We start from the raw sequence: 24516 nt of genomic DNA, 5'->3' as shown, positions 1-24516 counted from the left end.
TTTTAGATTTGTATTTGACATTCATCTGAGTATTAGGCCTGTGGGAGGTGGCCTCATTTCATCTTGATGAGAAGCTTTGCACCATGGAGTTTATATGATTCTTCTCCCTGAGAGAGGCAGCAGCCTAATTTGTGTTACTTCTGGGATTTCTCTTGCTGCTCCACCAATAACAATGCCAACAGCTCTCTGTGGTAACTGAGAGAAATCCCAACAGCTGTGCAAAGCGAAGCAAAGCAGCACATTTGCTTTAGAAAACAATGAGTGAATGAGGAGTTTGGCTTGAGAGAACAGCTTTGAAGGAATGCCTTGTATGAACCTTTATCAATGAAACTCCGATCAGTATTTAAAACCTTTCATCTGATTCATTGTATTTTTTCCAGTTACTTCAGTAAAACAGCTTTTTAAAATTTATTTCCTACTTATAGAGGCTAAAGGATTGAGAAATATTGACCAAATCGTCAAATGTCTGTTTGAATCTAGAACTTCTTGGACCAATAGTTTATCCTAGCTAAACCTACTATTACTGCTCTGACACCACCAGAGATGTCTCTGTATGAGGATTTGGGATATTTTCCTAGTACTCATAAAACCCTTTGCCTACCCTTCTATTTACAACCAAGTATTTTAGGGTCAATGTTTGTATTGTTTTTGTCTGAATCCTGAGCAGGTGTAAGATTTGGGGGAATCTCTAAATTTCCAAACTATCTTCAGAGATTCAGATATCTCTGTAATTTTTTTTAGGTAGGTAGATAGATAGAATACAAACTTGAGGTTGGTGAGCACTTCAAAGGTTTTCCCCAATCCTTTAAAACTTTTTAAACTTACAGTAGCAACTTGATGAGTTTTTCAATATACTGATGAATGGAACAAGGGGTTCTGTTCTTTGAGATCCAGTTTCCACTGTTTTGTTCTATTCAGATTGATTTCACAGAACAATTGTTTGATTTGTAGCTTGATCCCGATCCTACATGTTTGGGAGCAAGGAAATGCCCAACTAGGTCTGCCTAATACTGGTGGCTGCATTTTCCCTTTATTTACCATCAGAATACATAATTCTTCTCTTAAGAGATACTGTTCATTACAGGTAGTCCTTGACTTAGAACAGTTCATTTAGTGACTGGTTCAAAGTTACAGTGGCACTGAGAAAAGTAACTTATGACCATTTTCCAAACTTATGACTGTTGCAGCAACTCCATTCTTACATGATCAAAATTCAGATGCTTGACAACTTATTCATGTTTATGGTGGTTGTAGTGCCTCAGAGTCATATGATAACCTTTTGCAAACTTTTCAGAAGCAAAGTCAGTGGGCAAGCTAGATTCACTGCAGTTTTACTAACTTTAACAACGGCAGTGATCTATTTAACAATAGCAAGAAAGGTCATAAAAATGAAGCAAAACTCACTCAACAACTGTCTCGTTTGGCAACATAAATGTTGTGGTAAGTTGAGGACTACCTGTACTTTTGCATGGTGTTGCTCATAGTATATCTTGAATTATATATAATAAATGGTATTTTCTCGCCATACTCTAAGGTTATTGAAGAAAAAGTGCGCAAAATAAAGCAACAAGAGCAATATCAAAATGACGCTGCCAGCAGCAATCACCTAAGAAAGAATAAAGAGAGGAAAGCTTTTCTCGATATGCTTCTGAATGCCAGAGATGAAGATGGGAGGAAGTTGAGTTACTCCGGTATACGAGAGGAAGTGGATACATTTATGTTTGAGGTATAGCGTGATCAGAACACAACTTCAAAGAGGTCACTGGAAATCCGATCATTTCTCTTTTGAATGCCACTATAGTCTTTCCTCTGTAAGACTATAAATCATAATAAATTATTTTTTCTTGGCTACCAGTTGTAAAATGCTAACACTTAACTATGTTTATTTTATGTTCTGACATATTGGCAAACATCCTTATGGCCACTGTTCCCTCTAAGGTGCGCGCGTGCGCGGCCGCGCACGTCGCTAAAAACCTCCGCGCAGAGCTTTCTAACTGCCGCGCAGAGCTTTCTACCAAAGCAAACGTGGGGAAGTTCTTTGCAGGCAGCTAGAACTTGCAAAGGACCTCCCCAGACTTGTTTTGATGAGCCGCCCGTGGCAGTGGTGCCTCTCTCTCCACGTGGAGCTGGCCCCCGCGTTATCCCTCCCCCTTCCTCCTCTGCCGTGCTTGAGGCCGCGGGAGCTAGTAGGAAAGCGGCGGAGGTGGAGGCGATGGCAGGGATAACCCAGAGCCCAGCTGAGGTGCTCCGAGCGAAGGGGGAGGTGAAGGAGAAGGAGCAAGAGGACTGGCGGCTTTGAAATGGTCCCGCCGGCTGCAGATTTGATTCAGCGTAAGCAGGGGCCGAACACATGCTGAGCCGACTTTGCGCAGTGAGGTGGAGTAATTCAAACCCCCCCCCCCCAAAGAACACGTGTCTGTCTGTGTGTGTGTGTGTGTGTGTGTGAGAGAGAGAGAGAGAGAGAGAGAGAGAGAGAGTGTGAGTGAGTGAGAGAGAGTCAGATCAAAATTGGTGGCCAAAGGAGTGGAAGGAAGGAAGGAAGGAAACCCTGCCCCCTGTGAAAAAAACTGAAGATGGAGCAGTGAATGAATAAACCATAAAAGCAACAAACAGTTAATGTGTAAGTAAGCTGAGGAGGAAGTTCTCAACTAAGGAAGAAATATTAGAAAGAAATATAAAAAGCTCAATATGCCAAAACACTTATTTTAGTCTTCATTTAATTACTTGTATTGTAGTCTGATGTAACATCTTTTTAAAGTTAACGTTAGTTAGAAAAGATAGGGTACAAAACTTTTTTTTTTAATTTTTAAAAAAGATTTTATTGGTAAAAAGAAAATACAACATCCATAACTTGTAAAAAACAATACAACTACATTTCGAGATATTCCCATACTATCAAATCATTATAAACATCAAAGGTTAGGTATCTTATTCCTTCCCTCCCTCTTCTCTTCCCTCATTTCTTCTTTTCCATATCCTTTTCTTCCCTCCCCCCTTACTTCCTTCTCCCCTGCCTTCCCTCCTTTCTTTTCTCCTTTCCTCCTTTCCTTCCCCCTCCTTTCCCTCCCTCGGTCCCCCCCTCCTTCTCACATACCTTTCCTCCTTCCCTTCCTCTTTCCCTCCTCCTTCCTTTTCTCTTAATCTCCCTCTTTTCCTCCCTCCTTCCTTCCTTCCTTCCTTTCAACTCTCCTTCTCTCTTTCTTTCCCTCCCTCTTTCCCTCTTTACTACCCTCTCCTCTTCCCTCCCTCCTTCCTCCCCCGGTTTCTTCTCTTTCTTCTCTCCTTTCTTCCCACCTTCTTTCCCTTCTCTTCTTTCTCTTCCTCCTCCTTATCCTTCCCCCCTTCTTCTGCCTTTCCTGTTCCTCTCCTTTCTCCTCTCCATCCTGACTTCCCTACTATCCTCCTTCCCTCCCCTCTAACCTTTGTTACATTTACATATTTTCCTCTGCTGAGGACAACCTGGTTCTCTTTTCCTTTCCTTGCTTAAAGAGGCAAGGATTATAAATCCTCTCGCCTCATCTAAAATGAAGTTTAATTGCTAATTCCAAGCAGGTAGTTATAGCGGATTTCCTATCAGCTTTTTTAAGTTTTCCCAACATTGTGGTCTAACCAAATTGCTCGACGGTGGGTTCTCACCCCTAATACATTTCTCCTTTCGCTTATCTCTCAGTTGTTGTATATTGTTCATTTGAGTTATTGGTTTAATCGTATTAGGTTAGTCAGCTATCTCTTTTTGTGTCTAAGTCTTCAAAACTTAAATAATAAAAAAAATTCTACATTCATTTTGAAAAATAAATGCAATACTTGATTAATTTCATATCTTTATTTAAAATAGTTTTGGCATGGCATATCATTTTATTGACTCAGTTGGAAATGATGTGGATGTTGTATCTGATTCTGAGGCATATATATTCTTAAGTAACATAACATATAGCATATTGTCCAAACTTGCTAGACTATTTAATTGATCTTATTACTTTAAAGGGGGAGAGTTTCATGATAAATTATTTTATTACATTTATGTTGTATTTATATATTATATTTATTACATTTATATTCCACATTATATATTTGTATTGTTATTTTAGTGTTTATTGTCAATTTTGATAGATATATTGATATATCAATACTGATTTTAATCATACTAAATAACAATTACTGCTATTATTTATCAGCATTAAATATTTACATTTTTAATATCGAGTTAGTCATATTTTAGAATAATAGGATTATCTTTTAATAGGATAATTGGCAAAATCTAATTCAAATGTGATGGGTTGCATTCCAAAGGAATGTGAGAGGACAGGTTGCCTGCAAAATGCCAGGACCCAGGACCTGTTGGTGCCATGTCTCTCTCTAGCCAGTCTAATGATCTAAAAGCTGAGCAGAAGTCTTTTTTTTTTCAGGGTGAGCGGAAAAGTATAGTGTTTGAGTGGCACATTTTCATGCCTGGCATTCATCAGGCTGAAACCTCGCTCACAATTGGTGCTTGGCGCTTGGAATGTTGCGCAAATGTCCAGCAGACGAGACAGAAGTTCAAACGGTGGCTCTCTTAGGTGCTCAGGCATGAAACTGTGCCGCTCAAACACTATACTTTTCCGCTCACCGTGAAAAAAAATTAGAGGGAACATTGCTTATGGCAGCTAATGTTTTAGAGACCCAAGTTTTTTTTAATCCACATAATATTATGTGACTAAGATTAATAAGTATCAGATTATACATCCCCTGGAAGAATAAGGCTTTCTAGGCTTTTAACTATGCTCTCTTAGAAAGAAGTCCCCCAGAAGGGAGACTCATTATATGGCACTTATTTCCATCATAACCACTTGGTACACCCATTATGATTGAGGGCTTTGAAGACAATAATAAAGACTGAGAAGAAATAATTTTAAAGGTGAAAATTTGAGCCCTAGAGTTGTGTCTGTGCCTCACCCGCGCCTCAAGTTTCTACTTTGTCAGTCCCAGATTTCTTCCAACAGCAATTAGTACCATTGTCAGTATACCATGCCCCCATGTCTTTTTATTTAGTTGAAAAAAAGCAAAAATTAATTTCTTCCATGTCAGACAAAACTCCAGAATCCCTGTTGAGAATAGACTCAGAATCACTTCTCTATTTTTTTTTAACCTCACTTTCAATCTCCAAAAATTTTAAATTTAACAGTACCTTCATTTAAGTTTGTTCCTTCTTTGGGTGTTTTGTTTTATGAAGCATATAGGAGTTCCTGTGTTTGACAGATACATGCAAACACAGGAACTCCCACATGCTTCCTTCTTTCTCCTTCCAGTAGAAACTTCAAAAATAAAATAAATAAAAATAAAATAAAACAAGGTCTTGTTCCAGGCTGCACCATACCTAATAGAGCTGTGCAATGTTTCACATTATATTATAGATAAAGGGTGTCAAACTCATGTTGTCACAGCAGCATCATGTGATGTATTTTTCCCCTTTGCTAAACTGGGGGTGGGTGTGGCTCGCATGTGACGCATCTGGCACGTGAGCCAAGAGTTTGACAGCCCTATTGTAGATGGATGCTTTCAGCAACTTGGGAAGCAAATGTAACAGCTATCTGCAAGTCTTTCAGAAGATTGGCCTTAATGTTCAGTTATCCATTAATGGGAAAATATATATTACACAGTCAAAATACTTAGTTCAAGCAAGCTCTCTGCCCTTTCCTTGCCCCTTTTAAATTTTGGTACTTGGCTACTGATGAAGGGTTGTTTCATGATTGCTTTTTGCATTGTAATTTCATGTTGACCTTCCAACATTGCTATTTAAAAGCCAAAGTATTGCTGTAAACCTGCCAAAGCTAAGTATTATGATACCCATTGATTTCAGGGAGATAATTGTGTATCTGATTTTGGCTGAACTGCATCAACTGGCATACAATTATGCAGACTTCCTTAGCCTAATGATATTGAGATGTATCAGGGTGACAACTTCCTTAGTTCCCAAGCAGCATGGCTATTAGTGTTTGCAGTTGGCAATTGTATCATAACTCATTGACAAGATGCCAAGTTAAGAAACATATAATAAAGTTTTATAGATTGAAATTTTCCTCCTAGGGTCATGATACCACCGCTGCTGCCTTGAGCTGGGCTATTTACTTACTTGCAAGGCATCCAGAAATCCAAAGAAAAGTTCACAATGAACTGGATGAAGTTTTTGGTAAATGTTTCTTTCTCTTAAGCATTTTAGTATAATTCTGGGGTAGATCAGAATTTACATAGATTCTGTGTAAACAGTCAGAAATGTTATATCCAAAAGAATAAGAAATTCTGAAATCTGACATTTGAAAAATAATCTTGATCATTCATAAATATTATGCATTTCCCCCATCACGGTGAGTTCCAGTGTTTTTCTTTAAGAAGAGCATCTGTAGAAAGTTACCCAGTTTCTTTATTAACAATAACCATAAAAACCCAAATATCAATTTACTAGCCCATGAGGCCTTAGAAAATGCCAGAAGAATCAGAGGCTTTTATTATACAATTGTATCACAGCGGCCAGTTGTTTCGCCGGATTTGGCATTGGTTACTAGTCGGGCTCCACCCAGGGGCTTAGGATGTTGTAACGTATTTTCGTAATATGCGTGCAGATCCAAGCAGTGCGGCTTTTTGCATTTGACTGATGGTGATTTTGTCAATTTTTAACTGTTTTAAATGTAATTCCAGGGCTTTTGGAATAGCACCCAGTGTGCCAATTACCACTGGAATTACCACTGCTGGTTTGTGCCATAGTCGTTGAATTTCGATTTTTAAATCCTGGTATTTTGCAATTTTTTCATGTTCCTTCTCAGCGACCCTGCTATCACCTGGTATTGCAATGTCTATGATTGTGACCTTATTTTTCTCAACCAGTGTGATGTCTGGTGTATTATGTGCCAGTATTTTGTTGGTTTGTATACGGAAATCCCACAAGATCTTGATCATCTGATTTTCGGTGACTTTTTCAGGCTGATGTTCCCACCAGTTTGTTGCTGTTTTAATATTATAATTTTTGCACAAATTCCAATGGATCATTTGTGCTACTGAATTGTGTCGCAATTTATAATCAGTCTGTGCGATTTTTTTTACAGCAGCTGAGTATGTGATCAACAGTTTCATCAGCTTCTTTGCAAAGTCTGCATTTGGTATCATCAGAGGATTTTTCGATTTTGGCCTTAATGGCATTTGTGCGGATAGCTTGTTCTTGTGCAGCCAGGATTAGTGACTCTGTTTCTTTCTTTAATGTACCTGTTGTTAACCATAACCAAGTTTGTTCACTGTCCACTTTATCTTTTATTTTTTCCAGAAATTGGCCATGCAGTGCTTTGTTCTGCCAACTCTCCATTCTTGATTTTATCACATCTTTTCTGTATTATACATGGGGCTGCCCTTGAAGAGCATCCGGCGGCTTCAGCTAGTCCAGAATGCGGCCGCGCGAGTGATTGTGGGTGCACCTCGGTTCGCCCACATAACACCTATCCTCCGCGAGCTGCGCTGGCTACCTGTTGATCTCCGTGTGCGCTTCAAGGTGCTTCTTACCACCCACAAAGCCCTTCATGGTAGTGGATCTGGGTACTTGAGAGACCGCCTCCTGCCAATTACCTCCTCGAGACCCATTAGATCTCATAGATTAGGCCTCCTCTGAGTGCCATCTGCCAGCCAGTGCCGGCTGGCCACTACGCGGAGGAGAGCCTTTTCAGTAGCAGCTCTGACCCTTTGGAACGATCTCCCCGTGGAGATTCGTACCCTCACCACCCTCCAGACATTCCGCACAGCCCTCAAGATCTGGCTATCCCGTCAGGCCTGGGGGTAAAGATTATAATTCGCCCCCACCCGAATGCTGAATGAATGTTGCTTATTTTTTAATTACATGTTATTTTATATGTCATTGTATGTATCCCCTCCCATATAAGTTGTTAGCCGCCCTGAGTCCCCTCAGGGAAAAGGGCGGCCTATAAATAAACTTATTCTATTCTATTCTATTCTATTCTATTCTTGTTTCGTCTGTTGGGCCTTCAGTAGATTTTTGTTCTTTACTTCGATTAATAGATGTTCTTGACTTTCTTTTAAATAATCAGCCAGTCCATGTTTTTCTTCTTCAACTGTTTGCTTCACTTGTAATAATCCTCTGCCACCTGATTTTCGGGGCAGGTACAGTCTATCAGTATCACCACGTGGATGTAAACTGTAGTGCATTGTCATTAGTTTCCTGGTTTTTCGGTCCAAAAGGTCCAAATCAGCTTGTGTCCAGTTAACTATACCAGCTGTGTATCTTATAACTGGTATTGCCCAGGTATTTATGGCCTTGATTGTATTTCCACCATTCAATTTAGATTTCAAAATTTTCCTAACTCTGTTGGTGTACTCTCGCCTGACAATAGTTTTTACTTCTCCATGCTTGATGTTATCCAACTGCAGAATACCTAAGTATTTGTAGGCTTCATTTTCTTTGCATTTAATTAATTGGCCATTGGGCATTTCAATTCCCTCACATGCAGTGATTTTGCCCCTTTTTATGGATACAGTGGCGCATTTTTCCATGCCAAACTGCATTGAAATATCGGTGCTGAATACTCGGACTGTGTTTGTCAATGATTGGATTTCTATTTCTGACTTTCCATAGAGTTTCAAATCATCCATATATAGTAAATGCGAAATTTTTTCAGCTTCTTTGGCTGTTTGGTAGCCTAATTTCATTATTTTAAGATTACTGATAGTGGGATCATTGCGATGATGAAGAGAAGAGGTGAAAGTGAATCACCCTGGAAAATTTCTCGCTTGATATTAACCATTCCGTAGATCTCATTCCCTACCGCCAACTCAGTTCTCCATTGTTTCATCGCCTTTTCAGTAAAGGATGTAATATTTTTGCTAATGCCAGTTGTTTCTAAGCATTTTATGATCCAACTATGTGGCAGTGAGTCAAATGCCTTTTTGTAATCAATCCAGACCATATTCAAGTTCGTTTTTCTGTTCTTACAATTTTCTAATATCATTTTATCAATTAGAAGCTGATCTTTTGTGCCCCTGCTCCTTCTTTTGTTGCCTTTTTGCTCTACTGGCAAGATGTTGTTTGTTTCCAAATAATCCATCATGTTATCTGCAATAATGCCTGTGAGTAATTTGAAGGTTGTTGGCAAGCATGTTGTTGGTCTGTAGTTTTCAGGTGTTGTTCCTTTAGTTGCATCTTTCTGAATCAAGTATGTTTTTCCAGTTGTCAACCATTCATCAATTTGGCCCTTTTGTAAAATTTCATTCAGTTGCCTGTCCAATATTGCATGTAAACTGGTCAGATATTTGAGCCAGAAACCATGTAATTGGTCCTTTCCAGGTGATGTCCAATTCTTTACCTTTTTAACTCAATTTTTGACCATCTCAGTTGTTATTTCTAATACTTGCATTTGTTTGTTGCCAATGCTTTTCTCAAAGTCATGTATCCACTTTGCTTCCTTGTTGTAGTCCTTTGCATTTCCCCACAATTCTTTCCAGAATTCAACTGTGGCCTGTTTTTCTGGTTTTTCACTTTTGGTGTCACCATTCACATTAAGACTTTGATAAAAATGCCGTTGGTCTGATCGAAATTGCTGATTTTGTTTATATTGGATGATTCGTGCCTCATATCTTTCAATTTTTCTAGCTGTTGCTGTTATCTGCTGTTTTACAATCTCTACAGCTTCATTGATGTTTCTTGTATCCAATCTATATCTTCTGATTAGCCGATCTATGATTTTGTTGTTTTTAAGCCGTTGCTCATGCATGTTCTTTAAGTTACTAGCATCTGCCCTTAATTTTTTTATTTTTTGTTCTAAACGGATTTTCCACTTTGGCTTTGATGCTTTTTCTGTTGTGTGACTAGGTACTTTAATTTTAATGCCTAGTTCATTAGTGACTATTACAGCTGTGCTGTACATTAACTGGTTTGTTTCCAAGATGGATCCTGGTTCAATTGTTGAAAACACTGCATTAACCATTTTCATGATAGGGGCCAAAATTTTCTTAGGCACAGTTTTTAGTGATGGTAAACGTTGCCTTTCCTCATTAAGCAGAAAATGCTCCATGATCTTATCCTTCAATTCTTTTTGTTTTTGAGTTAGTTCATCAGTTGGTTCAGTGATAACTGGTTCTAGTGGTGGTGATGTTATTTCCTCCCCGAGAGCTTCTTCTGGGAGTTCTACTATAATGTCTTTAGTTGTGTCTTGAATATCAGTTATTTCCGCTTGTGATATTGTTTTTTGGGTTTTGCCTGAATTTCCTTATGTTCAACTTCACTAAACACTTTATTCTGTATAATAAATCGCCTTTGATCTGCTAGTCGTTGTTCACTAACATTTGAATCTGGATATTGTTGTTTCCATAATTCATACATTCGGTTTAAATAGTCTCTTTTTTCTGGCTCTGAGTTGTAGTAACAGGCCATTATGGCACGGTTTTCATCTGCACTATATTTTTGTCATTTTGTTGGCTGGTCCACTTGTAGCCCACTTGTCGACGGATGTCCAGGGACCCCAACATCCACCGCGGCCCTTGTTAACCCGCGCGACAACCGATGCGGTATGGAATTCTTATTTGTTTTTTTCACCATATTGTATGGGTTGGCGGGTTTTTTTTTACGGGACCAGATGCCAACCTGACCCCAACCCTCCTCCTTTCTCATCTGGGCTTGGGACCGGCAATGGCGGAGTATTATTATTATTATTATTATTATTATTATTATTATTATTATTATTATTATACAGTTGTATCACAGCGGCCAGTTGTTTCGCCGGATTTGGCATTGGTTACTAGTCGTAACGTATTTTCATAATATGCGTGCAGATCCAAGCAGTGCGGCTTTTTGCATTTGACTGATGGTGATTTTGTAAATTTTTAACTGTTTTAAATGTAATTCCAGTGCTTTTGGAATAGCACCCAGTGTGCCAATTACCACTGGAATTACCACTGCTGGTTTGTGCCATAGTCATTATTATTATTAGTCATTATTAGTCATTATTAGTCATTATTAGTCATTATTATTATTATTATTATTATTATTCTTATTATTATGTTTTTATGCTGGTAGAAATGTTATTAAGATGTTAATGTTCTGATCTCTGAAGCTACACTTCCGTCAATATTGGTTTGGAAAATATTTTGAGGTACGGAATCAAAATTTCTATACCTGGCCACATCAAGAATACTCCAAAACACAAATATTCATATCCCCAACTTCAAATACATCTTCCGTATCATCACATTCATTATTTATTTGTCATAAATACACTGAACAGTCACTGGAACATTATATATCCTTGTATTACTCTCTGATTAATGCTGAATCATTCATTAAACATAATATTTATTTCCTTGCATGCCTTACCCTTATAGATTTGTCATATTCAGCAATCAGTCTTTAACTAGTTCTGGTTAAACAAGGCTTTAATTTATCTCTTTTAAATTAGATATAGAGTATATCTAAATTAGTCTTGTGCCATAAATAGTGTTATCTGGGAAGGACATTACCAATCAGTTCTAACACATTTTGGTGACTAAAGCTGCTCTGCTACAACCATGCAAATGTTTTTGTATCTGAATTAATAACTCTTCTGTTGTAATTACCTTATTGAGCTAACCTACTTTTGCTCTTTTGTCAGGTGATTCTGACCATCACATCACAATGGAAGATCTGAAAAAACTGCGATACCTGGAATGTGTCATTAAAGAAGCACTTCGTCTTTTCCCTTCTGTTCCATTTTTTGCCCGTATTCTGAATCAGGAATGCTATATCAGTAGGTAGTCCAAACAGGTTGTAAGGAGAAGTTTTGTGCTATTGGACTTTATCTACTTTAAGCCCAGTGGTTAGAATGCACTATTGCAGGCTAATTGTGCTGACTGCTGATTGTCAACATTTCAGTAGTTTGATTCTCACCAGATCAAGGTTGATTCAGCCTTCCATCCTTCCAAAGTTGGTAAAATGAGAATCCAGATTGTTGGGGGCAATATGGTGACTCTGTAATTCACTTAGAGAGTGCTCTATAATGCTGGGAAGTGGTATATAAGTCTAAGTGCTATTGCTATTGTTATTTTGGAATGACAAACATTTGTTCTTCTTTGGCAGGAGGGTATAAGATACCAAAAGGGACTGATGTCATAATTGTGCCATATGCATTGCATAGAGACCCTGACAATTTCCCAGAGCCACAGGAATTCAAACCAGAGCGTTTTTTTCCTGAGAACTCCGCTGAACGACACCCTTATGCTTATATCCCTTTTTCTGCTGGGCTCAGGAACTGCATTGGTATGTACATAGAACAAAGTAGTATATCCCTTGGCTTTCTGAAGAATTATATGTCTTGTAATGATGACATTTTTTTCTCAAAGAAGAGGTAAACATTATAACATAGAATAATAGGGTTGGAAGGGAGCTTGGAGGTCCTCTAGTAGTCCAAACACTTCTCAATTAGGAGTCCCTATATAATTCTAGACAAATGCCTGTCCAATCTCTTCTTGGAAGTGTTGGAATACTCAAAACTTCAAAGGTATTGATTGTTCTTACTGATTAATTGTTCTTACTGTCAATAAATTTCTCCTTCTAGGTTGGATCTCTCCTTAATGATTTTCCACCCAGTAGTTCTTTTCCTCCCCTTAGGTGGTTTGAAGAATATATTCACCCCTTCTTCTCTGTGACATTCCTTCAAGTACTGGAAGATTGCTATCACATTATCACTAGTCTTTCTCTTTGTTAGATTACATATATCTAGTTTCCTCAATCATTCATGGTATGATTAGCTTCCATACTGTTTATCATCTTATTTCTCTTTTCTGCAGTTTTTCTGAGATCTCAAGATCTTTTTTTATTGTGGTGGTCAGGATTGATGCAGTATTCCAAATGTGGTCTCACCAGACAGTATAAACTTTTGGAGTAACTCCTAGTAGTGTCACAATTCTTGCTTGCTTTCTTGGAAGAAAGTATCAAGAAGGATCTCTCAAGGCATCACACTTTAAAACAATTAAGCTAGAGTTAGTTTAGGTCAGGGGTGTCAAACTGGTGACCCATAGGCCAGATGCATCACTCACTGGCCATGCCCACCCCTACAGGAGGCCGAGTTCAGCACCTGGGTTTGGTGTCTAGTCCAGGCGCCAGTGTTCTGAAACTGAACACCTAAATACTTAAAATGGAAAACCTGCCTAACAGCATTGCCAATGATATCCCAGTTATACAATTTCTGGGCTCTAGTAAACACTAATACTTTTGATTTATCATAATTAATAGCCAAATGGTTTTCAGCACAGTGAGACCCAAATGCAGAAAGTAATCTTTTCAGTCCTGGCCTTGACAATGAAAGGAGAACCACATCATCAGTGTAAAGAAGAAGCGGGATCTTTGTAGTTGTCAGCTTCGGGGCGTGGGACTCAATATGTCCGATATAACCGGCCAGGTCAGATAAACATATTAAACAGAAGAGAAACCAGAACACATCCCTGCCTTACTCCATTCTTAATCGGGATAGGATTAGAGAGTTCTCCCTGCAGACCACACCTGACCTGGCTGGAGGTCTGATTGTACAAGGACCTAATTAAGGACATCAAACGTCTGTCAATGGAACTTTTAAGCAGTTTTGACCACAAAACACCCCTAGGGACTGAGTCAAATGCTGACTTCAGGTCGATGAAAGCAGTGAAGAGTTTGCCACCTGGTGTAGTAGTATATTTGTCGACCAGGTGCGCTAGGACAAAGCAGTGATCCAGTGTGACACAACCCACTTTAAACCCAATTTGTTTGGCACCAATAATATTGGATTCTTCAACCAAAGTGAGGAGTCTGCGATGGAGATATTTAGCATACAATTTCCCAATAATGGAAAGCAGGCTTATGGGGCGATAGTCAGCTGGGTTGTTTCTATTTCCTCGTGTAAAAACTGGCACAATAATTACTAAGCTCCAGGAGATAGGTAGCCTGCCAGTGGAATTAATATACGTAAAGAATCTTGCCAAAAGTAGAATCCATCATTCATGATTGGATTTTAGCAGATCAGGGGGAAGAGCATCAGGACCAGGAGCTTTGCCTGACTTGAGTTTGGAGATAATCTTGGTGATCTCAGTATGGGTCCCAGGTTGCCAGTCAGGGGCTACAGGAGACAGCTGTGGGTCAGGCACAGTCGAACTTGCTGACGCCTGGTAAATTGCCAGGAAATGGTTTTCCCAGTCTCTGTTAGAGATACAGCAGAGAAGGAGTTCCTGATGGCCTGGCAAAGAGCTGGCAGCAATTTGCCAAAATAATCAGGTGTCCATCTGCTGGATGGAGAGGAGAAGTAGATCCCACTTCTCTCTCTCTTTAGCTTTCTTTTTCTTAGCAATTAATCCTTTGTACTCCCGCTTCAGGCAGTAGTAGTCCTCTGGTGGACGTTTGTCCCCTCGCAGTAGAGCAGGTAAACCCATTTAATCTGGTTCTTAAGCATCAGGCAATCTTTGTCAAACCAAGAATTACTTCATGATTGATATAGACCACTTGGCCCACAGACGGCTCCAAGCTTAAGAGCCAAGGTGGCTCAGTGGTTAAATGCAGCACTGCAGGCTACTTCAGCTGACTGCAGTTCTGCAGTTCGGCTGTTCAAATCTCACCGGCTCAAAGGTTGACTCAGCCTTCCATCCTTCCGAGGTGGGTAAAATGAGGACCCGGATTGTTGTTGGGGGCAATATGCTGACTCTGTAAAACCGCTTAGAGAGGGCTGAAAGCCCTATGAAGCGGTATATAAGTCTAACTGCTATTGCTATTGCTATTGCTCCCTTTGGACACTGTTAATTAGTGATTCAAAGGCCAAGACTATTTCCGAGCCACTACTTGCTGGTACCTGATTATACAAGTTGAGACACTCGGGAGATGATAAAAAGGAGTGAAACTTTCTTTCAGTATTGGGAGACCATTTTATCCTCCTTGTGTACGAGGCCACATAGAGATCTAATATCTGAGGGCCCCTAGGGAGATGTATATTTGAAAAAAGCTCAATGATTGCAACCAGGGGGTAGTGGTCGCTCTCTGTTAGGCAGTCCACATAAAAAGCATGTACTGCCTCTCTTAAAGGTTGAGATACCAGCACAAAATCAATAACACTACTCCCAGGTAAGGAACTAAAAGTAAATTTGCCAGCCAGATCACCTAAGGTACTCCCATTAAGAATTATCTTGTTGTGTTGGGCTGCTAGAAGGGCTAACTGAATGCCAGCAAAATTTGTTAATTTGTCCTTAGAATGTCTGGCTGAAGTCAGATGACCTATGGCCTGGAGGGTTTCTTGGGGGTAGAGTGCCTCTATCACTGGGGGAACTTGAGCTCCCAGATGGGTGTTAAAGTTCGCCCCCTATAAGAATGTACAACGCTGGGAATTAGTTTCCATACAAGTAATATAGTTCTCCAGCATGCCCCATTGAGCCTTTATATCGGCTTGCCTCCTTGTCGGGGAAAGATAAACATTGAACACTAACAGTTTGCTGCATCCTTTCTTAATTAAAAGCGCCATAGCTAAAGAGCCACGGGGGTGGTTCCACTGTCTCCACTTTCAAAGAAGTAGAGACCAAACAAGCTAGACCACCCTTAGGCCTCCCTGCTGTAGATTGTCTAATAGCGGCCAACAAAATGGCCATTTTTGAAGCTTTCTTGGCCCATTTTGGGGGCTTTTTTCCCTTTAAAAATGAGCTGAAAAAAGCCTAGAAAATGGGCCAATAAAAGGCTCAAAAATGGGCCAAAAAAGGCTGAAAAAGGCTCTTCTCTTTTGTACCTTTAAATGGAGCAGAGGCCTTTATTATCAAACAAATTTTATTGCCCATCATGTTAACAAACGGGTAATCTTATAATTTAACCATGGTTAATGAGAACAACCAAGTGCATGGACTATTCTCATTAAAAGTTTTACCTGTTTGGTGATTACAAAAAATTATTTTGGAAAGCAATGGATAGCGTAACCCCAAAGATTCACAGACTCAGTAAAATGATGGAATATTAATGTTCTGAGAAGTCCCATAGTCAAGATATTGGCAGATGAAGAGAATGTTAGAAGGATATAAAATTTATTTTCAATGTGTTTACTATAATGTGGACTATAGTACAGTCCACTTCCTATTACGCTGTTTTACCAATAGAGTGGCTTTGATTTGACATCTGTATAATAATGCTAGCTACTTAGTAAGTCTAGAATACATCTCCTAATATCACTCAATGATGTTTTGGCTGAGTCAAAGTTTGGAGTTTCATGTGCTGTGCAGCCTTAGTCAATGACTGTTGTTGAGTTACATTAGATAATTATTATCACTAAAGAATAAATATTGAGTATGACAGTTCAGTTAATGCCTTTACTTTTGAAACTCATATATAGGTCAACGCTTTGCCCTGCTAGAAGAAAAGACAATTCTAGCAACCATATTGCGACATTTTTGGTTGGAAACTAAGCAGAAACATGAGGAACTTGGTATGGTTGCAGAACTGATTCTTCGTCCAAGCAAAGGCATCTGGATTCAGCTAAAAAAGAGACCAACTCCCAGCTCTTAGTATGAGAAGCTACTGGAGTAGTACATTCAATCATTTCATCAATAAAAACTATGCATTTTGATGGATGGACAATAAGGATGAATAACAATTACAATCAAAGAGTTGTATGGTTGCAGACCAATGCTCAAATAATTAACTATACCAAAACAAAATAAAATACATCAATCACTATACATCCCTATATTCGTAGGGCTATATGACAATATAGTAATATACCAATTGTCAAGGATAATATGTTAAACCTGCTACTGCTATGTTAGGTCATTGGTTCTACTCATGAAGTTTCTCATTAAAGGTTCATGATGAAAGTTAGGAGTCCTGAAGAAAGCAAAGAGCAGTAATAAATGGAAATTTCATTGTGAAATAAGAAATGGAGTTCCTCAAGGATTTCTGCTGTAATCAATGTTTTTTTAAATTGTTAATAAATAATCTTGACTTAGAGATAAGAGCTAATCATCTACAAACTGTATAATACTACCAATAAAGAATAATACTATTGATCAAATACTGTTAATCAAATAATATATATTTGAGCATTATGTATGTACACACATAGATACACACGGATAGTAACTAATATATGTTGTAAGTCTACATATGTAGTAGATATATCAATAGTAATAGTATATGCATAATACTATTATTCAAAATCAGTTCTGAAGAGTTCCTGAAGTCTTTAAACTCATTAAATTCAGTGAAATAACAAAAAAAAAGCTTCAGGACCTGAATGACTCATAAAACTAAAGCAATGTATATAGTGATTTATGCAAAAGTGCATAAATTTGGTATCCATACAGAAAATTTGGCTTTCCAAATCTCAATTTCCAAATAAGGATAAATAAGGGTGAATACAATAATGTAGTGCGTCCTGGTGGCCAGTAACTTCAGTCTAAGTATAAAGTTATTAACTTGGATTTAATTTCTTTTTTAAAAAACTTTAATTTTGTGTGCTGATTGGGTCTGCACTGTCTGGAACTAGAGAGAAAAAATATTTTGGATCATAGTTCAAAAATATTTTGGATCAAGAAAAGGTGAGAATTTTTTGGAACCTGTATGCAAAAATGGCAACTGAAGGACCTGAAATATTTTTAAAAACTCAGGAAAAGGTTTTTCTTTTTCTGTCAGCACACAAGGACCACAAGTAATTTAATGAAACTGATATTTAGAGGAGTTAGAAAACCCCTTGTTTGCACAAGAAGTAATATATCTGCAGATTTCATTATTGCAATAGCAACAGCACTTAGACTTATCTACATTAAAAGGAATTTATTGTATAATATTTGAAAACAGATCTACCAAAGAATATTGAGTCTCAATATTTTCTCTTGATTGTTGGACAGCATGATCTAGATACCATTTGCAAAGGAACAGTGTACAGCAGGAGTCCCCAACCTGGAACACAGCCCACTGCCGGGTCATGGCCTATTTGGAATTGGGCCATGTGAGTGTCAAGCTGGAGTGTGTGCATCTCAACTTGCATGACTGGTGGGCTGGCAGACACTCATACGTTGGCCCACTATTTGTGTAAGTTGAGCTACACAGATGCATGCTGACTTGCCACTCGTGCCACTCGTGCAAGGGCTGCATGTGTATGCACATGCTGGCCCACCACTTGTGCAGCCCACTTCTCCTCTTCATCCGCCTCCAGCTTGGCCACCAAGCCGCAAAGGTAGGGGCTGCTGGTGTACAGTATGTCTTTATTTTCTACTTTTAGTGAATTTGGATATATTAAGCACTGTAGGAACCTTGTCTTCATATAGTAAAATTTATGCACTGCTTTGATAGAGCCTTTGGAAAAGTTGTATACTATATTACAGGACTAATGTATAGCATCTGATTCATAAACAATTATGCAAAACAGTTTCCCCCCAAAAAATATAATTGTGCTCTAGAAAAACAAATAAAAGTGCTGCAATAAAGTCATTTGTTTTTTTTTAAGGTAGTTTTGAATTCTTTATTATTATGTGCCTCAATCCTGAACACATCTATCTAACAGCCTTAATTGTTACTTTCTATACAAAATAAACATTTTCCTATTCAAGTGGGTTTGGGCTGGAAGGGCTGAAAAGACCACCTTTCTGTATAATTGGCAGCCCTGAAGATCCTGGGAGTGTTACTTGGAACCCTGACATTAGTATTACTGAAGTCTTTAGTCTAGAATTCAACATATACTTTTATTCAATTAACCAACACTGCTTGTTAAGACCCACTTCCAAAAGAAACTCAATTGGTGAGATTATCCCGTTCATTGCACCTTCCTTTGGGTAGTTCCCAAACTGATAGATCCTGTCCTTTCTCATCAATTGTAGTCATTGTTCCAATTCTTGCCTTTTCCTTCTAGAAATACTGTGAACATGCATTTGCTGTTAAAATATGCCAGATTCTTTTCAGGCAGAAAGACAAACATATTTCAACCTTGCAATCAAAGATAAATATATTGCAACTCTGCAATAAAAAACCCCTACCCATCCGTTTGATTAATTTTTGTTCTTAGAGCAAGAGTTGTAGGATAGCTTTATTTTTTCTTGTCCCTTTTTCACAATTTCAGGCTAAACAAGTATAAACTCTTAACCCAAAGGGATATTAATTATACATTTTCCTTAAACATCCTTCTAAATTTGTCAGGCAAATCCCTGCTAATTTAATTGACTCACTCATGAGTGATGCTTCCTGATATCAGTATGCATTTTTATTTGCTTTTTAATCAGCGCTGACTCAGGAAGTGATAGTCACTCATTTACTGACAATGGACACATCACTTGCAACTTTCAGTTCTGACTACTCTGCACACAGTTCCTCAGACCACATGGAACGTTTCTGATCAGTCTTAACTTGCTGTCTACTTATCTAATCTTTAAAACCACCTAGGTTGATGGACATCAGCAGACCTAGGGACAATGAATTATATAGTCTTAACTATTTTTCAGCTGTTTTGTTGACGTATTCAGCTATATTGGTTGACACCATATTGTTTCATTCTATATTTTCTGGGGAAATTATATATATAATTTGGATGGTAAGTGAGCCTTCAAAGGAATCCTCATTTTATAGCCTTAGTAGCACTGTGGAAAAAGTCTCCTTCCCTTCCCCGACTGCATTTGGCAGAATTGCAAGGGAAGGGCCTTGACAAAGATCGTAATGAGACCAATCAGTGCAATTTGTCAAATGTTATGGCTGTGTTGTCCATATAAAATCCAGCCTTAATATTGGAAGGTATTTTACAAATAAGAAACCATGGACTAGTTGAACTGGGTAGAAGTCAGGTTTGAGTGGATGTAATCTTCTATCAGGCTTGCCCAGCAAATTTTCTAGTGATCATAATGGGTTATTAGCTTAATGAACTACAGGATGAATATTCGGTCTTACAAACTACTGTATATAAGTCCATCTGAGTACACAAGAACATTGACATGCAACAACACCTAAGGTAGACCAAAGCAATTATGATGTACCAAAGACCAAGAGAAAATTAGAGCACGGTGGATGGATAAAAGAAGCAAGAGTCAATACATAAACATTCATGATTAAAAACTGCCCAAGAAGAGTTACATACTTCTCCAAATTATTTTCAACATTTGTACCAATATTTTACAAGATTTATGAAAAAGAGCTTTAGATGATAAAATTAAACAGGCGAAAAACATGGACATGTTTGTAATTGATGTTTTTCATCTACAACTTCTCTCACTATTTTTTCTATACCTGGAATTTTTTTTGAAATCAAGATATTACAAGAAAACTTTGATAGCTAAGTAAGTTAGAGAAACTCTTCACTTACACTTAGTTGGGAATAGCATGTGGATCTGTGATGTATATCTCTCATTAGTTGTAGCGGAATTGAGAAATGTACTAAAGGGACAGTTAATGGGGTCTAGGACAACTCGCCGCAGCCAACTTACCACAGCCAACTTGTCATGGGACATCCAACTGTTCACAGGACAACTCACCACAGGACACTTCAATACTGTATTAATCATTTCATTTATATACTTTGATTGGTGACCACATTTTCATCAAAATTATTGTAACTCTTGTATTTCTGGTTTGACTTTCTTTAGTTTATTATTGGCCATGGTTCCATCAAAATGAATTTAAGTTTTGTGTTTGTTGAATTGTCCCTTGGTGAATTGGACACAGTGAGTTGGCTGTGGCAAGTTGACTGACAACTTGGCCATGGCAAGGTAGCCATGGAGAGTTGTCCCATTCCACCACCCAGAGTCCCTTCCCTAGGGAGATGAGCAGTTCAAAATGTGAAAAATTACACACACACGCGCAAACACACACACACACACACACACAAACACACAAGTATCTGAGTTTTTTAAACACAGTGGAAAGAAGTATATTGGCATATACATATATAACACAGGTCTGTGACTAAAAAGCTGTTTGATTATTTTCATCTAATTTCCATGTATTTTGGTGTGCTGAAAACAAATAAAATATTGAAAAAAACTCCTAGACGTCATGATTTGCCACAACATACAAAGTTGTCTTCAAATTTATCAATTTTTTTTTACATTTTTGGTATTTTTTATATGATGGGTTTTTAACCAAATTTAAAGTCCAAATTACTATTAATTAATTCACATAAGTGCATTTAAGATATAAAATGCCAAAAAACCTTAAAGGGTTTGTCCGAGTTATGTAAAAAAAATATAGCCCTGTAAATTTGATGGTCAGCAATATATACATAAGCTAAACAAGTTTTAAGTCTGTGCTTCTAATGGTAGAAGCGGTTAATCTTTCCTGAAGAATCCAGTGGGAGGGAGACACAGGGCAGATAGCAGCATCTCCGGTCAGTGCAGGGGCGTGGCCAGCACTGTGACATCTCGTGTACAGACACAGAGCTGCTGTCTCCTGCATGTCACACTTGTGCACAAATCATCATCATTTTCTTGGTTCTAGGCTGTTCACACTATTTCATCACAATTCATGTTAGCTTGTCATTCTTAGACCATTATGTTATGGCTCCGCAAAAGTGTATTAATTCACCAGAAAGTTTCTGTTTGTGGTGAATATACAGTGTTGAAGCAACAGCAGAATATTACAGACTTTGTGAAAAAGTATACTTTGCATACTTTGGACTAAAAATTGGAGATCAAGATAAAGTTTGGACGCCTCATAAAGTGTGCAAATGGTGTGTTGAGGATCTCCGAAACTGGTTCAAGGGTAAGAAAAAATCTTTCCGTTATGGGATTCCTATGGTATGTCCAGAGGAAAAGAGCCATAGTGATGACTATTACATTTGTTCATGCGATGTGAAAGGGTTTAATTCCAAATGGAAGCATTCCATTCATACCCCAATCTTCACTCAACAATTCGTCCCATCTCCCATGGCACAGATATACCAGTACCCAAGCCCCCTGCTACCTTGGAAGAAATACCTAGCTCTGATGAAGGTGAAGTCATACCTGAACCAGATGACGAATCAAGTTCTGACTTTGAAGATGATACAAGAGCAAAATTGTTTTCTTAGGAGGAGATGAATGATTTGGTAAGAAACTTGAATCTTCCCAAAGATGCAGCTGAATTACTCGGATCAAGGCTGAAAAGCAGGAATTTATTGTTTTCAGGAGTGTCATCTTCATGGTTCAGACATCATGAAAAGGAGTTCGTTCCTTACTTTGCCCAGGAAGACAAGTTGGTTTATTACATCGATGTCGAAGGTCTGATGGGTCAATTTAAAATCCAATATGATTCAGAGCAATGGCGTCTTTTTATAGATTCTTCAGAAAGAAGTCTCAAAGCAGTTTTACTCCAGAATGTTTTTTTACACTTACATACCTGTAGGTCATTCCGTACACTTGAAGGAAACCTACGAGAACTTGGAATTGGTTCTTTGTAAACTTCAATATGAAGACCATGGTTGGCAAGTGTGTGGGGACTTGAAGGTCTTGTGCATGCTGCTTGGGCAACAAGCTGGATATACCAAATACCCTTGTTTTCTGTGTCTATGGGACAGTCGAGACCGACAAAATCACTGGACCAAGAAGAATTGGCAGCTGAGGGTGCTAACAGTCAATGAAAAAAAAAGTCCTCCAAGAAACTTTGGTACCTTCCCATAAAGTTCTTCTACCCCCTTTCCACATAAAATTGGAATTGATGAAGCAATTCGTAAAATCACTTCCAAGAAATGGAGAATGCTTCAAATACTTGGTCACCAAGTTTCCATGCCTGTCGGAGACAAAATTGAAAGAAGGTGTGTTCATCATCATCAGACCAGACATTAGAAGGATTATAGTTGATTAAGAATTTGTCAATACCATGACGGATCCTCAAAAAGAAGGGTGGATTGCATTTAAAGAAGTCATACAGAAATTTTTAGGCAATAACAAAGATCCTCACTACAAAAAGATTGTCGGAAGAATATTAAAAGCATTTCAAGCTTTAGGTTGCCTGATGAGTTTGAAAGTGCATTTCCTCCAGTCCCACCTTGACTACTTTCCTGAAAATTTGGGAGCTGTGAGTGAGGAACAAGGTGAACGATTCCACCAAGACATTAAAGAGATGGAAAGAAGATACCAGGGAAAATGGAGCATTTACAATGATGGCAGACTACTGTTGGATGCTTCAGAGAGACATTCCAGATGCTACTCACAAGCTTAAATGCACCAAGAGGAGCCTCACAAGGAAGAAGAATCGAGTTTAGTGTGTGTAGGTGAGCTCATTTCAGTTCAAAAAAGGATTTTCATGAAAATATTGTAATAAAACTTTAATTTTATAAGTCTATTTCCATTTATTTTGAGGTATTGCCTTATTTAACATAGTTACCTAAATTGTTAGGAAATGTGATCTCCTATGACAAAATGGAGGTCATTTTCGGATTCAGTGCACCAAAAAACATAAAGATTACATGGAATAACCAAAACAGCTCTCAAAAAAAAATTTTTTTGCAGACCTGTGATTAGTGGAAAGAAATATATTGGCATATACATATATAATTAGAAAGCAAACTATCTATTTACCTTTCTGTTCTCCTTTTCTCTTTTCTGCCAACCATTCATGAATGTCCAGAGGGTCAAACAAGCAAAGATGGTGGCCATAGCTATGCAAGGCCCCATTTTTTAATATGCATTGTGATGCATAGCTTCTATTGTATTGTATTTGTATTTATTTGTCTTGTATGCCACCCACTCCCAAAGGACTCCGGATGGCTCACAATAGACAAGGGAAGGGGGAAGACTAGACAAAGACAACACTTTAAAAACAAAACCGCAACATTCACAATTTCCGCGGGGCTGGATGTTTCACAGGCCCACCGGCCTGCTGGAGCAGCCAGAACTTGGTGGCTTTGCGGAAAGCCGGGAGGGTCGTAAGGGTCCGGATCTCGACAGGGAGATCATTCCAGAGGGCTGGAGCTGCAACAGAGAAGGCTCTCCCCTGGGGGGTCGCCAGCCGACATTGGCTGGCGGATGGAATCCGGAGGAGACATAACCTGTGAGATCTGATCGGTCTATGGGAGGTAATTGGTAGGAGGCGGTCTCTCAGGTACCCAGGTCCGATGCCATGTAGGGCTTTATAGGTAGCGACCAGCACCTTGAAGCGGATTCGGAGACTAATGGGTAGCCAGTGCAGCTCACGGAGGATAGGTGTGACGTGGGTCTGGGTGCACCCACAATCACTCGCGCGGCTGCGTTCTGGACTAACTGAAGTCTTCGAACACTCTTCAAGGGCAGCCCCATGCAGAGCGCATTACAATAATCCAGTCTTGAGGTCACAAGGGCATGAGTGACTGTCTGAAGTGCCTCCCGATCCAGGTAGGGCAGTCTCAATGCAGATTGCCCTCCCTCCCTCTCCCCCTTTCCACAATTCTCATGCAGCAAATCTCTGTCAGTGCTGGCATTTATTGGATCTAACTATACTGGATATACGTTTTTTTTTCTCAAAAGGTGAAACAATGTTTACTGTGCAAGGTTTTTTTTTTAAAGTAAACATATTAGGCTAAACATTGACAGAGGGGCTGGTGTTACGGAGCACAATTCAAGCCAGTCTGTTTCTTCTCCTTTCTTTTC

The 24516-nt window shown here is 38.8% G+C and overlaps 1 protein-coding gene across 1 annotated transcript in view; it reads left to right on the top strand.

Moving 5' to 3' along the window:
* The window catches only part of CYP4V2 (cytochrome P450 family 4 subfamily V member 2), a 38186-nt gene extending 19747 nt beyond the window's left edge, over positions 1–18439 (top strand). Inside the window, exons 7-11 of the mRNA XM_087724494.1 lie at positions 1535–1726; positions 6064–6166; positions 11616–11750; positions 12080–12259; positions 16329–18439. Of these exons, the coding sequence (XP_087580620.1) occupies positions 1535–1726; positions 6064–6166; positions 11616–11750; positions 12080–12259; positions 16329–16501 (783 nt within the window). The 3' untranslated portion in view covers positions 16502–18439. The remainder of the gene's footprint in view (positions 1–1534; positions 1727–6063; positions 6167–11615; positions 11751–12079; positions 12260–16328) is intronic.
* Positions 18440–24516: the final 6077 nt, after the last annotated feature.

This window comes from Thamnophis sirtalis, unplaced genomic scaffold (genome assembly GCF_051295495.1).
Source record: "Thamnophis sirtalis isolate CommonGarterSnake01/CBP01778 unplaced genomic scaffold, rThaSir2_p1.2 scaffold_10, whole genome shotgun sequence".
In the NCBI taxonomy this organism is placed as follows: Eukaryota; Metazoa; Chordata; class Lepidosauria; order Squamata; family Natricidae; genus Thamnophis; species Thamnophis sirtalis.
This window is presented reverse-complemented; position numbering and strand designations above follow the sequence as displayed.